This window comes from Pseudorca crassidens, chromosome 9, assembly GCF_039906515.1.
Source record: "Pseudorca crassidens isolate mPseCra1 chromosome 9, mPseCra1.hap1, whole genome shotgun sequence".
Taxonomy (NCBI): Eukaryota; Metazoa; Chordata; class Mammalia; order Artiodactyla; family Delphinidae; genus Pseudorca; species Pseudorca crassidens.
The window spans coordinates 14,513,152-14,530,438 of NC_090304.1; the positions used below are offsets into that span (position 1 = coordinate 14,513,152).

Genomic DNA, 17,287 nt, shown 5'->3' on the forward strand with positions numbered 1-17,287 from the left:
GAGGTATTAAAGTCTTTAATTATTATTACAGAACTGTGTATTTCTCCCCTCAATTCTGTCAGTATATGCATCATATATTTTGAGACTCTGTTGTTTGGTGCATATATATTTGAAATTGTCATATCTTTTTGATAAATTGACTCTTTTATCAATATATAATGACCTTTTTTGTCTCCTGCAATGGTTTTTGACTTACAGTGAATTTTGTCTGATATTAGCATAGCCATCTCTGTACTCTTTTGGTTACTATTTGTGTGCAGTATCTTTTTCCATCCTTTGATGGATACCTTTCTATGTCTTTGGCTCTAAAAGGTATCTCTTGTAGATAGCATATTGTTGGATCTTGTGTTTTTTTGTTTTTTGTTTTTAACATTTATTTATTTATTTTTCACTGTGTTGGATCTTTGTTGCTGTGTGTGGGCTTTTCTCTTGTGACGAGGGGGTGCTACTCTTCATTGCAGTGTGCAGGCTTCTCATTGCAGTGGCTTCTCTTGTTGCGGAGCATGGGCTCTAGGCGGGCAGGCTCAGTAGTTGTGGTGCACAGGCTTAGTTGCTCCGCAGCACGTGGGATCTTCGCAGGCCAAGGCTCGAACCCGTGTCCCCTACATTGGCAGGCAGATTCTTAACCAATGCGCCACCGGGGAAGTCCCGGATCTTGTTTCCTTAATCCATTCTGCCGCTCTCTGTTGTTTAATTGGTGAGTTTAATCCAGTTACATTTAAAGTGATTACTGATAGGCAAGGATTTATGCCATTTTGCTCTTTGTTTTCTACATGTCTTATGTCTTTTTTGGACCCCAGTTCCTCCAATACTGCCATCTTTTGTGTGTGTGTGTTTTTTTTTTTTTACACCAGTGTATGTACTTTTTTGATGCTCTCCTCATTTCCTTTTCTGTATGTTTTAGTTATTTTCTTAATGGTTACCATGGGGACTATAGATAACATTCATAAATTTTTAACAATGTAATTTAATTTGATCCCAGCTTAGCTTCAGTAGTATACAAAATCTCTGCTCCTATACAGCTCTGGCCAGCCCCCTTTTATGTTGTTACGGTCTCACATTGCATCTTTATATATTGTGTGGCCACTAATACATATTTATAATTTTTTCATTCATTTCTCTTTTAAATCATATAGGAAGCAAAAAGAAAAGTTACAAATCAAAGATACAGTAATACTGGATTTTATATTAACCTATGTAGTTACCTTTATTGGAGTTTTTTTTTCTTGTTTGGCTTCAAGTTACTGTCTAGGATCTTTTTATTTAACCTGAAGAACGCTAAAGGGAGTTCTTTTAGGACAGGTCTACTTGCAGTGAACTCCCTTTGCTTTTTGCAGGAAATGGAGTTCTCGGTTAATAGTCTTTTTTCTGTCAGAACTTTAATTGTGTATTTATTTATTTTGGCTGTGCTGCACAGCATGCAGGATCTTAGTTCCCTGACCAGGGATGGAACCTGTGCCCCCTGCGGTGGAAGTGTGGAGTCTTAACCACTGGACCGGCAGGGAAGCCCCCTCAGCACTTTAAATGTGTCATCCCACTGCCTTGTGGTCTCTGGTTCTGATGAGAAATTGACTGTTAATCTTATTGAGGACCCTTACATGTGATGCATCATTTTGCTTTTGCTGCTTTCAAGATTCTCTCTTTGGCTTTTGACAGTGTGATTATACTGTGTTTCAGTATGAGTGTCTTTGAGTTTATCCTACTTGGAGGTCACTGAGCTTCTTGGATGTGTACAGGCGTACCTTGGAGATATTGTGGATTCAGTTCCACACCACCACAATAAAGCAGATAAAGGTAGTCACATGAATTTTCTGGTTTCTCAGTGCATATCCAAGTTATGTTTACACTATACTGTAGTCTACTGAGTGTGCAATAGCATTATGTCAAAAAAACAATGTATATACCTTAATTTAAAAATACTTTATTGCTAAAAAATGCTCACCATCATCTGAGCCTTTATCACATTATAATCTTTTTGCAGTGAGATCACTGATCACAGATCACCATAACAAGTATGATAATAATGAAAATGTTTGAAATATTGTGAGAATTACCAAAACTTGACACAGAGACAGGGTTGCCACGTACTTTCGGTTTGTAAAAAATGCAGTATCTGCAAAGTGCAATAAAGTGAAGTGCGATAAATAAATAAAATGAGGTATGCCTGTAGATTCATATATTTCATCAAATTTGGGAAGTTTACAGCTGTTATTTCTTCAAATATTTCTGCTTCTTTCTGTCTGTCCTTTCCCCCTGGGAGTCTATAATGCATATGTTGGTATGCTTGACAATGTCTCACAGGTTTCTTAGGCTCTGTACTTTTTCTACATTCTTTTTTTCTATCTGCTCCTTAGACTGGAAATTTCAGTTATCCTATCTTCAGGTTCACTGATTCTTTCTTTTGCCTGAACCCCTTAATGAATTTATCATTTCAGCTATTATATTTTTTAGCTCCAGATTTCTATTTGGTTCTTCTAAATAATTTCTATGTCTTTATTAACATTTTCTTTTTGGTGAGACATTGTTCTTCTGGATGTTTTTTTTTTTCCCGGTACGCGGGCCTCTCACTGGTGTAGCCTCTCCCGTTGCGGAGCACAGGCTCCGGACGCGCAGGCTCAGCGGCCATGGCTCACGGGCCCAGCCACTCCGCGGCATGTGGGATCTTCCCAGACCAGGGCACGAACCCATGTCCCCTGCATCAGCAGGTGGACTCTCAACCACTGCGCCACCAGGGAAGCCCTCTTCTGGAATTTTTTTAGTTCTTTGTTCCTGGTTTCTTTTAGCTCTTTGAGCATATTTAAGGCAGTTGACTGCTACCCCAGTTCTCCTCCTACCCCAGGGTTTACTGCTGTTAATTGTTGAGAGCTGCAGTTGTTTGTTTAGTGCCTTTTCCAAACTATTTTTGCAAATACTATTTCTTGTCATGTGTGGTTATTGAAATTTCTGTTCTATTAGATTTACTTAAACAACTGGAGCCAAAAAGAAGAAAAAGGTAGTAATAAGTAAGTGAAAATAAAAACAGAAAACCCTTTCTTGGTCTTTGCAGATTGGCTTTGAGCAGGGGGCATTCCTTCAATGCTAAGCCAGGCCACCTGTAACTGTGTCTTAGACTTCACCTCTTTCTTGGACAGAGCTCAAAGATCAGCCAGAGGTACAAGCTTAGGGTTCTCTCAGCTCTTTTCTGAGTATGCATCTAGCCCTGGGAATGCTCAGTGCACTTGGGGTTCCCCAGTACACGTGATAGCCCTTCAAAGCCCTTACTCCTCCAAGGATCTTCCTCCTCAGCCTCCTTCTTCCTAGACCTTTGGGTCTGTCTGCTGCATACTCCACCTCCCATCCTTTGCACCAGGTAACTACAGGTAACATATGTCTTTAGATGCTTTCATCAGATGGCACCTGGAAAGCCGCTCTAGCCTTGGGTGGGCAAACAAGGGTCAGCCTGCACCAGTCCTTAGGGGATTACCGGACAGGTCAGAATACACAGCCACAAGTTGAAAACGAGGTTCCGCAAACCACACCAGGAACACAGATTACCATCTCCACAGCCTCTGTTGAACTAAGGGATGGATTTGTTGGTAGGTAAGGAAAACTACTTTCTTAATAAAATTTAGCAGCCTCTTTCTTCAGTAAGTGGCCCCCCCCCGGTTATTCTTAGTTTTTTATTGGATTCCAGAGTTTTAAAAAGTTGATTCTGTCAGTTTCTGCCAGCTTAATGTTTGCTTTAGTGAAAGCACTGATTCTAAAACTCCCTGTTTTCTGTGATGTCAAACCCTAATGTTTTTTGTTTGTTTTAAGCAGCTTAAAACAACAAAAATTTATTATCTCTCACAGTTTTTGAGGTCAGGAATCAGGTTGCATCTTAGCTCAGTGGTCCTGGCTCAAGGTCCCTCACAAATTTGCATTCAAACTAGTTGGTCAGGACTGCAGTCATTTCAAGGCTCAACTGGGGCTGGATAATTCACTTCCAAACTCAGTCACATGGTTGTCAGCGGTCCTCACTTCTCCCTGGCTGTTGGCAGGAGGTTCAGTTCCTCACCTCATAGGCCCCTCCATAGTGCTGTTCACAGCATGGCAGCTGGCTTCCCCTGGAGCAGAAGGTCCATGAGAGAAAGACACCTCCCCATTGTTTCGATTGCTTTATCTCTCTTTTTTTTTTTTAAGGAGTTCTGCTTTATTTTTAATACATTTTTTGTTTTTTTAAATTTATTTTATTTTTGGCTGTGTTGGGTCTTTGTTGCTGCATGCAGGCTTTCTCTAGTTTTGGCGAGCATGGGCTACTCTTTGTTGCGGTGCATGGGCTTCTCATTGCGGTGGCTTCTCTTGTTGTGGAGCACGGGCTCTAGGAACTCGGGCTTCAGAAGTTGTGTCACGCGGACTCTGTAGTTGTGGCTCACAGGCTCTAGGTGCAGGTTCAGTAGTTGTGGTGCACAGGCTTAGTTGCTTCGCGGCACGTGGGATCTTCCTGGACCAGGGCTTGAACCTGTGACCCCTGCATTGGCAGGCGGATTCTTAACCAATGCGCCACCAGCAATTGCTTTATCTTTATTTTCTTGGGTGCTTTTGGTATTCTTTATCCAACCTTGAGATAATTGTACTCTTCTGCGTGAGAGAAAATTTGAACCCTGGATAATTCTTTAGTGAAGAGGAATTGGTTTGATCTTCCCTGGAGGCATCACCACTGCCTGCTTATTCAGCCCTAGAGATGGAAGTAAGAGACCCCCAGGGACATCACACAGCCTTGGAATGGAGCAGCAAACCCTTATAGTTGACCTTCTCTTCTCCCTCCCCTGTCAGACTCCTGTTCTTCCAATTCACGGAGCTATGAAATAAGCTTCCTGGATACCCAGGACCTTAAAAATGTCACTATAAACTACTTTCCCATTGCGTTCCTTTGTAGGTGTGTTTGGTGGTTTGTTTTATGGGGGAAATGTGTCCTTTTTGGTTAATAAAAAAAGCGTGTGTGAGAGAGAGAGGAAAGCAAGTGATTCTTCTGGTAGGTCATACTCCCCACTCAGAAGATCAACGTCTCTTTACAGCATACCTGCTCTACGGTGAGGCCCTGTGCTGGGCACAAAGGGGTGCAAAAGCGTGTAGAACAATCCTGCTCTCAAGTAGCTTATATTGTCTGGAGGTGGAAATAAGATAGGACCCTGATGAGAAAAAAAAAGTACAAGGTAGCATTTATGCCCCAGGACAGTGGTTGCCACAGTATTGATAAGACAGATACTTAACACTTTCCTAAAGTAATAATATGAGAAGCAGAAGGAAAATATGGACATGGCCAAGAAATAAAGTGAAAAAAATAAAGTGATTATGTTAGTTTTTCAGATCTAGTAAAATATTTCACAACATAAAGATTTCTGAGAATTTTGATATCCTGTTTGTAGAGCCAGTCTTTCATTTGGCTCCTACTCATCAATAATCAGACAGTTTCACTCTCATTTATTTAATTACTTGTTGCCATACAAAAAGACCATTTGCATCTGCATTGTGTTTTTTTTTTAATAGATCTTTATTGGAGTATAATTGCTTCACAATACCGTGTTAGTTTCTGTTGTACAACAAAGTGAGTCAGCCATATGCATACACATGTCCCCATATCCCCTCCCTCTTGAGCCTCCCTCCCATCCTCCCTATCCCACCCCTGCTAGGTCATCGCAAAGCACCAGGCCGATCTCCCTGTGCTATGCTGCTGCTTCCCACCAGCCAACTGTTTTACATTCGGTAGTGTATACATGTTGATGCTACTCTCACTTCACCCCAGCTTCGCTTTCCCACCCCATGTCATCAGGTGCATTCTCTATGTCTGCCTCTTTATTTCTGCCTTGCAACTAGGTTCATCAGTACCTTTTTTTTTTTTTTTTTTTTTAGATTCCATATATATGTGTTAAATATGGTATTTGTTTTTCTCTTTCTGACTTACTTCACTCTGTATTACAGACTCTAGGTCCATCCACCTCACTATAGATAAGTCAATTTTGTTTCTTTTTATGGCTGAGTAATATTTCATTGTATATATGTGCCACATCTTCTTTATCTGTTCATCTGTTGATGGACATTTAGGTTGCTTCCGTGTCCTGGCTATTGTAAATAGTGCTGCAGTGAACATTGTGGTGAATGTTTCTTTTTGGATTATGGTTTCCCAGTAGTGGGATTGCTGGGTCATATGGTAGTTCTATTTTTAGTTTTTAAGGAACCTCCATACTGTTTTCTATAGTGGTTGTATCAATTTTCATTCCTACCAACAGTGTAGGAGGATTCCCTTTTCACCACACCCTTTCCAGCATTTATTGTTTCTAGCTTTTTTGATAATGGCCATTCTGACAGCGTGAGGTGATACCTCATTGTAGTTTTGATTTGCATTCCTCTAATAATTAGTGATGTTGAGCATCTTTTCATGTGCCTCTTTGCCATCTGTACGTCTTCCTTGGTGAAATGTCTATTTAGGTCTTCTGCCCGTTTTTTAACTGGATTGTTTGTTTTTTTGACATTGAGCTCCATGAGCTGTTTGTATATTTTGGAGATTAATCCTTTGTCTGTTATTCCATTTGAAAATATTTTCTCCCATTTTGAGGGTTGTCTTTTTGTCTTGTTTATGGTTTCCTTTGCTGTGCAAAAGCTTTTAAGTCCCATTTGTTTATTTTTGTTTTTATTTCTGTTACTCTAGGAGGTGGGTCAAAAAAGATCTCGCTGTGGTTTATGTCAAAGAGTGTTCTTCCTATGTTTTCCTCTAAAAGTTTTATAGTGTCTGGTCTTACATTTAAGTCTTTAATCCATTTGGAGTTTATTTTTGTGTATGGTGTTAGGTAGTGTTCTAATTTCATTCTTTTACGTGTAGCTGTCCAGTTTTCCCAACACCACTTATTGAAGAGGCTGTCTTTTCTCCATTGTATGTTCTTGCCTCCTTTGTCGTAAATTAGGTGCCCATATGTGCATGGGCTTATCTCTGGGCATTCTATCCTGTACCATTGATCTATATTTCTGTTTTTGTGCCAGTACCATACTGTCTTGATTACTGTAGCTTTGTGGTATAGTTTGAAGTCAGGGCACCTGATTCCTTCAGCTCCATTTTTCTGTCTCAAGATTGCTTTGGCTATTCGGGGTCTTTTGTGTTTCCATATGAATTGTAAGATTTTTTGTTTTAATTCTGTGAAGAATGCCTTTGGTAGTTTGATAGGGATTGCATTGAATCTGTAGATTGCTTTGGGTAGTAGAGACATTTTCACAATATTGATTCTTCCAATCCAAGAACATGGTATATTTCTCCACCTATTTGTGTCATCTTTGATTTCTTTCATCAGTGTTTTATAGTTTTGCGAATACAAGTCTTTCACCTCCTTAGGCAGGTTTATTCCTAGGTATTTTATTCTTTTTGTTGCAGTGGTAAATGGGAGTGTTTCCTTAATTTCTCTTTCAGATTTTTCATTGTTGGTGTATAGGAATGCCAGAGATTTCTGTGCATTAATTTTGTATCCTGCAACCTTACCAAATTCATTGATTAGTTTTTGGCATCTTTAGGATTCTCTATGTATAGTATCATGTCATCTGCAAACAGTGACAGTTCTACTTCTTCTTTTCCAATTTGTATTCCTTTTATTTCTTTTTCTTCTCTGATTGCTGTGGCTAGGACTTACAAAACTATGTTGAATAAGAGTGATGAGAGTGATCAGACATCCTTGTCTTGTTCCTGATCTTAGTGGAAATGCATTCACTTTTTCACCATTGAGTCTGATGCTTGCTGTGGGTTTGTCGTATATGGCCTTTATTATGTTGAGGTAGCTTTCCTCTATGCCCATTTTCTGGAGAGTTTTTTTATCATAAATGGGTGTTGAATTTTGTCAGAAGCTTTTTCTGCATCTGTTGAGATGATCATATGGTTTTTATTCCTTAATTTGTTAATGTGGTGTATCACATTGATTGATTTGCGTATATTGAAGAATCCTTGCATCCCTGGGATAAATCCCACTTGATCATGGTGTATGATCCTTCTAGTGTGCTGTTGGATTCTGTTTGCTAATATTGTGTTCAGGATTTTTACATCTATGTTCATCAGTGATATTGGTCTGTAATTTTCTTTTTTTGTGATATCTTTTTCTGGTTTTGGTATCAGGGTGATGGTGGCTTCATAGAATGAATTCGGGAGTGTTTCTCCCTCTGCAGTTTTTGGGAAGAGTTTGAGAAGGATCGGTGTTAGCTCTTCTCTTAATGTTTCATAGAAATCACCTGTGAAGCCATCTGGTCCTGGATTTTGTTTGTTGGAAGATTTTTAATTATGGTTTCAATTTCATTACTTGTGATTGATTTGTTTATATTTTCTAATTCTTCCTGGTTCAGTCTTGGAAAATTGTACTTTTCCAGGAATTTGTCCATTTCTTCATGGTTGTCCATTTTATTGGCATATAGTTGTTTGTAGTAGTCTCTTATAATCCTTTTCTGCATGGTTTTTAATTTTGAAAATGTAAATTAGGTTTATGTTTATAGTTTTATATCCACTGTTCTAATATCATTTCAGTATTTACAGAGGGTTTCATAAAATGAATTAGCCATTGGGTCAAGATAAGAATAGTAATGCAAACCCAGTCTACTAGTTTGCTAGCTGCCATTTGTGTCTGAAGATGGTAATGCTACTGGTGTTTCTTTTGTTTGAATGGACGCATCTGGAAGATGAGCTTGGCCGTAATCAGGATGGCAGCCCTTTACAAGATGGCCTTTCCTTGGCAACTGCATCTCTCCTCTAATGGATGATATAGGCAGGTTTTAAATATCCCAAGTAAGGATAGTTCTGCAACCTCTCTTAGATTGTGATTAGAATTGTTCTGAAATAGAAAAGTGTGTATCTAAGATTTTTCTGGACATCATTCAGATCCTAAGCATGCTATGAACTAGAGCTTGACCCATATGTAACAAGAATGGACTGACTTCTGGGAAACTACCCCTGCCTCCTAAAGTACATTGAAATAGACTGTTGTATTTATAGATTCATAGCTATTCTAGTCATGCAATTTAATCATTTCAACTGGGGCCTTCCATTTTACTTTTTCCCCCTTCTACAATGAAGTCCGTATTATCTCCTTTATTAATATGTTTCCAATTTGAGTATGTTCTTTTCTTTCTTGTTGGCAACAGTCAAACTATGTTTGCTTTTATTCTTTTAATAAAAAAGTGAATTCTGAAGTTTCATTTAATTTTCTTCTTCTAGACAATTAAATCCCACACAGAAACAGATGAGAAACAAACGGAGAGCCGCACCGTCACTCCACCTACTGCACCCAAACCAAAACGGGAGGAGAACCCTCAGGTAGGCCCAGCCCTCCAAGGCATGGCTCAGTCTATGTGATGCGACTTATTCACAGGCATCATGAGGGACACTTGCTCCCTGAATCACTTGATATCCTTGTCTTGTGCTTTCTCACTATTCAGTAATGTTATTGCCAAATCAGGTTGGCCTGGGACAGATTAAGAGTGTGGTCTTGAGTGTTCGTGAGCTGGCAAACAGGCCTTTCATACGTATGTCATGCGTTAGACTTGTGTGATTCGTGACCATTGCCCCAGGTATCCCACTGCATTCCTAATGATCATTATGTTTTGTTTGTCTCAGCCAACATTTAAAAGATGTCCAGTTCACTCAGTTAAGGTCTGTGTTATCGATTACAGTTGTTACACGTGCATTTTTGTTATTACTATTGTATTGCATTAGATCCCCAAATCCCAGATGAATCAGTAGCTCATAAGTAGTTCACTGAAGCATAAAAGTAGGGATGAAAATACTAGCATCTGTACTACAACTTAGGATAGAATTATAAACTTAAATAGCAAACAAAACTGTGGTACAAATATAGAATGTGAATTTGTATGTCCTTAGGCAAGAGATTTTTTAGTTTGATACTTCTGTACAAGCAGCTATAAAAGAAAAATGTGGACAGGTAATATGATGATGAATATATGATAGTTGGATTTTATTAGACCAGCAATCCATTTCCTTCTAATCCTCAGTGCATTCTTTTTAATGAAACCATGTCAAATAGTGGCATAAAGCCATCAAAGCTTCATGTCATTTTTTTGAAGCAGTGATTTATTAAGCCAGTTCAGGTTTTTTTAAAGCAAGTACAAATTATAATACTTTCTGATATGAAATGAATTAATTTTTAATTTGTCTTTAAAGAAGAGACCAAAACTTGAACCTAAAAGAAGTCCTAGTCATGCATATTGCTGAGAAACTTATAATCTGCAAAATTAATGACAAGTATTAGGCTTAGAGAGGGGAAAACAGCAATTAGCAAAATTTCCTTATCAAAAGAAACTAAAAGAGGACTTCCCTGGTGGCGCAATGGTCAAGAATCCTCCTGCCAATGCAGGGGACACGGGTTCAAGCCCTGGTCCGGGAAGATCCCAGATGCCGTGGAGCAACTAAGCCTGTGTGCCACAGCTACTGAGCCTGTGCTCTAGAGCCCGCGAGCCACAACTGCTGAGCCCACGTGCCACAACTACTGAAGCCCGCTCACCTAGAGCCCGTGCTGCTCAACAAAAGAAGCCACCGCAATGAGAAGCCCGTGCACCACAGTAAAGAGTAGCCCCCGCTCGCCGCAACTAGAGAAAGCCCGCGCGCAGCAACAAAGACCCAGTGCAGCCAAAAATAAATAAATAAATTTATTTTAAAAAACCAAGAAACTAAAGGATATCTTATGTCAGTGGCACAGTGTGGGCAAGCAAGTAGCATCATGTGGAGTAACACATATTTCTAATTGGACAGAATCACTGCCATAAAGGGAATAAATTAGTTATTGGCATGTGTGTGATACATAGATAAGGTAAAAGTTCTTGACAGCTTTTTATTCTATTTATCACTGAAAATCTGTTCTACAGAAGAGATTTTTTTCCATTTAATAATTCTTTTATGAGCTTGATCTAGACTGGCAAAGATGAGTTGGGTGTGAGTGGCCAAGAAGGATGCTGTTACTTGATTAAAAGAAGGTGCATCTGAATGTCAGTTCACACACTGCTTTATTAACAGAGAACAGTTGGTAGACAGCCTTCTAATCTTAAGTTTTGAAGGAATAGTGAAAATTAGGAACGTAGTTAATTGGCAGCCACAAAATGGATGCAGTGTAGAAAATGGGCCGCACGTCCAAGACGCTTTTCGTTACTGAAGTACTCTGGCTGTCGGGAGGATAGGTGCCCACCCTAGTTTCTGAAATAAGAAATAAAATCAGAACATTTCTTCAGGACTCTGTGGATACCAGTAAAGGACATGTCTGTGTTCTCAAGTGGCTTGTTCAAGGTTATCTTTATAAAACACTCAGTACCTCGAATAGCTTGAACCTATCACTTCAGGCCAGAATACCATGATATTTAAAGTTGAGGGTAAAATGTCAGGATTTTCAAAGACCAAATTGTGGTATGAATTATGTGGCGGGATTATGTCTCCTGACAACTAATGATGTTCCTTATTCGTCACCGAGAGGAATGGGTGATACGTTATTTGGCATATTTAGCAGCTGCATGCAGTGGTACAGCAGAAAATAAAGGCGTACTTTCCAGACCACATGCAACCAAAGAGCAAAACAGTAATCAGTCTGTTGCTCTCTCCATTTTTAAGCATCTAACGCTCCAGCTTTGGAGTGCAGTGTTCTGAGCAGTCTGGCTTCTGATGGAGCCCTGAGAGTGGTGGCCAGAGAGAAAGCACTCTATAATTTGTAGGTCCATGGTTGATTGAAAAATCATAGTATTAAGCAGAACCACCTGCTGTCATTCCTAAAACTCACTTAGCTTTGAGTTATTGTCCAATCAGTGGTAGCAAAAATGTAAGAACCCCTGACCTGGTGTGACAAATGAAGTACTTAGAATTTGGAGCTTGTCGTGTGGGAGGCTGTTTGTAACCCTCTGTGTGTTTCTTAATTGTGAAGTCCTCTTCCCTCCTTGAGAATTTTTCTGGAAAAAACTTAGGTCATTCAAGATACTGATTTCTGCCATTGAGAGAGTGGAAGATATAGGCCCCAGTCCTTCTCTTTTGATCCCTGTAAGATCAGAAAGCTTCCAGAGCGGTTCCATAGCTGCTGAGAGTGGAGGGTGCCCACTCCTTGTTCACCTGAACCCGGCTTCCTTTCACCCACCAGCCATTGGGCTGGCATTCCCCAGGAGTCTAAGTAGGAACATGCAGCTGACTTTGCGAGAACCCACACTGAAGTATATTCTTCTTTTGTTTCTCTGGCACAGAAACTTGCCTTCATGGTGTCTCTGGGGTTGGTAACACATGACCATCTAGAAGGTAAGAGAAGATATTCATGGCGCTACCTTGCTTCTGGCCCAGGGCTTTGTTCTTGAAAATGTTGTTTGATTTATTGTTAGAACTGAAAATTGGAACACAAGCAGAGTATGATTCAACCAGTATGGACTCTTTTTTTGGAGTAAACTTACCTTCCTTCTATGTAATGTTCAGCCCCTCTCCTTCCTATCATTATTTATCCACACTACTGTCCTGGGGAAGCTCCCTAGTTGCCTGCATTAAGGTGACTTCCGTTCACTTAGAGAAACTTTTTTTTTCCCTGGCAGCATAAAGTAGCAAATGCCCCTCTGACAAGTCTTTGTCTGTATTTTTCAGTCACTCTAGATTATTGGAATCTCAAGAATAGTTGCAAAGCTATACCTGTTCTAGTGATTTAATTCAAGAATGGTGAACTATGATTACTCAATCTAGGTCTGTGGGTAAAGTTCATCCACACCTATATTACAGTGATCTAAAAATAAATCAGGAAACTTTTACAAGTGTTGTCTACTGTTAAGCTCTCAATCACAGAGAGCCACACTGTAGGACAGCAGGGCCTTGCTTTCCAAGAGGTGAGAGTGGATGGTCCTTCATGTTTGCTCCCAGCAGCGGGCTTCCCTTCGCTGAGGCTGCAGTGAAACCGAGAGACTTACTCTCGTTTCTAACTTGTCATGGGAAACCCAATAAGTAAACGATGAGGTTACGTTGTGGGGGGTCCTTCATACCTTTCTTCTAATCCAGACCTTTTGCTTTCCCAAGAAATCCAAAGCAAGCGGCAAGAACGAAAAAGAAGAACGACAGCAAATCCAGTGTACAGTGGCGCGGTCTTTGAGCCAGAGGTATTCCTGGCCAGCACTTGGCCATTCCCTCACGTCTCCAGTTTTATTTAGGACTTGCTCAGCACCTCCCGTCTGAAAAGCTGCTTACGAGCAGTACCCTGATTGTGCTTGGCCGGCTCTGTAAAATGATGGCTTTTTCTCTGGCTGAGGACATTATTTCATCTTTATTATTTGCTGTTTCCCCCTTAGTTTTTTCCTGAAGTTTAAGTAGATACAAACCTACCTTAAAAATTTAACTCATCCTGTCATCTGAACACAACTTTCTTCTGAAGCAGAGACGTACCTCTCTGGAATATTCTTTCAGAGCCAAGTACATACGATAAATCCAGTTATCACTGAGACCTTTGGGTGACTAGCACTAACTAGTTGGCATGTTGACGGGCATGCTGTGCTTGGTCTTTGGCTTGTACCGGGATTAGTAGTAACCATGTTATTCAACCAGTCACCTTTCTTTCTTCAATCCCGAAAGCGTAAGAAGAGCGCAGTCACGTACCTGAACAGTACAATGCATCCTGGGACCCGGAAGAGAGGTGAGTACCTTTTTTGTATCTCTCCCTTGCTGTTGCTTTTGCTTTCTGTGTTGTGTTTCTTTCCCCTCCCTCCTCCCATTGTCCTAGAGCCTAACTCCTATATCCCTTGAATATAGTTTTGTTGTTGTTCTCTGAGAATGGGGGGAAAAGAGAGTGAGATCTCTTATGAGAGTTCTGTAGACTGAATCAAAAGCTCCCCTTCCTGGGATTTGGGCAAAGCTGACTGAGGGGAATGGCTCATTGCAGGATTTCTGCCCCAGGCCCCTCAGGCTGTTGACGAATAGCACAATGAACAGAACACCCTGTAAAAGGGAGCATTTTAGCATCATTGAGCACAACAGAGCACTGGTGTTGCCAAGGCGTTCTTAGTAGTGTCTAAGTTGTCCTGATGCCAGTGAGGACAGAGCACGACTCTTAAGCTTCTGTGAGCTGCAGACTTTGCAGGAAGGAGAGAGGTAGCCACACTGAGAATTTTGAATCTATGAGAAGAGAGCACCTGCAACTAAAGAAGAAAACATCACTGTCGAAACAGGCTTCCCAAAGCAGAAATTCCTAAAGAGCTCCGTCCCCCAGTTTCAGACCTTCCAGGGCGGGCATTCCACCTCACTCTCAGGTCAGCAACTGCCTTCACCATGCAGGTCGAAACAGGTCTTAATAGCTCAGAGTTTGAGCTTATAAACAAGGCTCTGAAATGGTTCTTTGATGTCAGTAATACATCCCAAGGTCCTTTTCTCCACGTGATAATGTGTCCTTGAATTACAGTTCCAGGCTAGAAAGGTTGCAGAGTGAGCGGAGTAGCATGCTAATTTTTGTGTATGCACAGCAATCTCAGAGCCATTGGAAGCTTAGGAGGTCATCCCGACCCTCTGTCTGCCTTAGGGAGGGCTAGCACTGTACCGGTGGTACAGTGGTTACCGTCTCTTCCCCTCAGAGAGATAGCACACCCACGCTAGTGTTTCATCAGCCCCTCCTTCAAGAAGCCAAAACATATTTAGATGGGTATCCCTAAGTCACTGTTTCATATTGATTCCTGGGCCACAGTAACCAGTGTCATGGGTTATCTTTTGTTGTTTTATTTTGTTTGGGGTTGTTTCAGTGACCTCTGACACAGTCCTCAGAAAGGAGCCCCCAGCCAGAAGCCACAGTTAATTGACCTGCTAGTGGACAGCATCTGCTGGGAGGATAGGGGTTAAATGAGCCAGAAAGACCTTGGCATCTCTTGCCAAGGTCAGAGGATGAAAGCCTGCATTCACAATGCCTAGGACGTGCCTTCTGTGGGTAAACAAAGAGCATTTATCTTCCACTTACCCTTCTAGCAGCACTAAATACCCTAGAAAAGGCAAACCAGTACGATCTGTCTTTGTACTGCACACAGTGCCGGTTTAACACAGATAGGTAATATTTGTGTAATATCTGACAGAATCATGACTCCTGTGCATAATTCCAATATAAATTATAACTGTTGGCAAAGTCATGATCCCACGTACCATCCACCAGTGCTCGTAGGCAGTTGTGTACCTCTCCAGCTCTTTTTTTGCCTATGGTGTGCTGGGCGTACACTTTTGATCACTTACAGCTTAGAAGCTATGACCTTTGGCCCTTAGAAGACAAGGACCCTGACTTAGATATATCATAAGGCAAGAGTGGTTGACCTGGACTTCCCATACGCATTAGGGCCCACTTGTAGATTCTCTGTAGCCATGAGGTTTGATTCAAAATGCTTCTGCTCAAATCAGCTCTTTCTGGTAGCTGTTGCTGATGACAGGGCTTTTCCTGAGACTTTGGAACACCCCAGTTCTAAGACATGTAGTTCACTGGAATGTTTGTGATGGAAAGCAGGGAGATGATTTTTGATCAACTGGGAAGGGTATCTGAGTCCAGACTTACTTAAATTCACTGTTAAGCCCAGAAGGTCTTTTTAGCTCTTAGGTTCCAGCTACTCCCAGAACATATGTCTTCCTAGCTCTGCCAGAAGGGGTAAGAATAGTTAACTTGAATTTTGCCTCCTCCCTTTGCCTTTCTCTACCCTCACAAGCAATGAAGTAACCAAAATGTGGGCAGGAGAGAAGAGGAAAAGCAGAGATCCTCAGCCAGTCTGTTTGTGGGAACTGAGAATCACTAATATTATTATAAGAATAACGATTGCAGAAAAACCTTAGGAGACAATATGTAAAAGATATGGAAAAAGAAAATAAATTCTTCTCCCTGGCCTTGGCTCCTGTTGGGCTTTGATATCTTGTTCTCCCGTTAGAAATCTCAAATTGTCATAGTTGAGGAACGTCTCTATAATCTGCCCAAGGCGAAGACCTTTAACATAACCCAGTATCTCCTGTCATTCTCTGAGGCTCTCTTATCCTCCCTTCGACACTCATGCATTTGTTTCGAATGACATTTAAATCTTTGCTTCTTTTCCTCTCTTTGGGACTGTTGTATTAACCTTCTCTCTGCTACCTCACTTCCTTTTCCATGCTAGCCAATGAGGAACACTGGCCAAAGGTATGTAAGATCATTTTTCCCCCTTTCTTTCCCTCCCCCTTTTTTCCCTTTTGTTCCCTTTTCTCGGTCTGTAGGTCGTCCTCCAAAATACAATGCAGTGCTGGGGTTTGGAGCCCTAACCCCAACATCCCCCCCATCCAGTCATCCTGACTCCCCTGAAAATGAAAAGACAGAGACCACATTCACTTTCCCTGCACCTGTTCAGCCTGTGTCCCTGCCCAGCCCCACCTCCACAGACGTAAGTAACTTGGGAAAAGCTCACTCTCTTTCTCAGAGCTTAAATCGGGGAAACCGTTATCATATGTTGTCTCCTTACCAGTTGCATCTCCTTGACTAACCCTGGAACAGCAGTAATCCCTACAGGACACTGTGTGCCACGTAAGGCAGCTTTCTGCTGGGGTCCCAGGTCCTGCCATGTCCTTGAGAATCATATTAAAGACCACATTAGGAGGCTCAGTCAGGGTTTTCAAAGTCTGGAATTTATCTGCGGTGAAGGAGTTCTCAGGAAGGGGGATGGGGTGGGGAAGTCAGGTCGTATAACTGAGAGGTGTGCAGGTGTCTGTCGTCAGTTTGGGGCGGTGGGGATAATGAACAAAGGTGTACATTCGCCTAGCAGTCCGTGTTTCCTGCTTCAAGTAAAATTCAAGACAACTTTTCCGAAAAGCAACTTTATTCATCAGAATTGGTCAGAAACAGGCTCCTGAAAAAAGCATCAGATGCTTAGTAGCCCTTCCCCCAGAGGCTGCAGGAGTGCAAACTAGTGCCCTCTTTTTAAATGAGCGCTTACAAAGCGGTGAATTCACTCAACAAATACTGAGCACTGCCCTGCTGAGCATGCACTGTTGTTGAGACTGGGGACAGAACAGGGAACAGAACCAGCTCCTTGCCCTCAGGGAGCTCGTATTGCACGGCCAGAGGCAGGTGATAAGCAAAAGAACATTTAAATGTCAGGTCATGATAAGTGCTGTGAAAAAAAACTTGACACAGAATCAGGGGCATAAGGAGTTACAGCAGGAGGTTGCTGTTTTATGAAGAGTGGTAAGAGACAGCCTCTCTGGTGGGAATGGAGTATGTTGGAGTATCTGGGGCAGGGAAGAGCATTCCACGCAGAGGGAACAGCAGTGCAGAAGCCCTGCTCATTGGAGGAAGTGTATATGGCG

The 17,287-nt window shown here is 41.4% G+C and overlaps 1 protein-coding gene across 33 annotated transcripts in view; it reads left to right on the forward strand.

Annotated features, from left to right (window-relative positions):
• Nucleotides 1–17,287, forward strand: part of PHF21A (PHD finger protein 21A) — a 189,951-nt gene that overhangs the window by 158,938 nt on the left and 13,726 nt on the right. For 29 of the 33 annotated variants that reach the window (XM_067749275.1, XM_067749277.1, XM_067749276.1 and 26 more), the window contains 5 exons: nucleotides 9,200–9,298; nucleotides 12,214–12,265; nucleotides 13,022–13,101; nucleotides 13,571–13,631; nucleotides 16,202–16,365. In XM_067749275.1, coding sequence (XP_067605376.1) covers nucleotides 9,200–9,298; nucleotides 12,214–12,265; nucleotides 13,022–13,101; nucleotides 13,571–13,631; nucleotides 16,202–16,365 — 456 coding nt within the window. Of the gene's footprint in view, nucleotides 1–9,199; nucleotides 9,299–12,213; nucleotides 12,266–13,021; nucleotides 13,102–13,570; nucleotides 13,632–16,104; nucleotides 16,128–16,201; nucleotides 16,366–17,287 lie in introns of all 33 variants that reach the window. The other 4 variants (XM_067749281.1, XM_067749284.1, XM_067749282.1 and 1 more) reach the window with 1 other exon arrangement.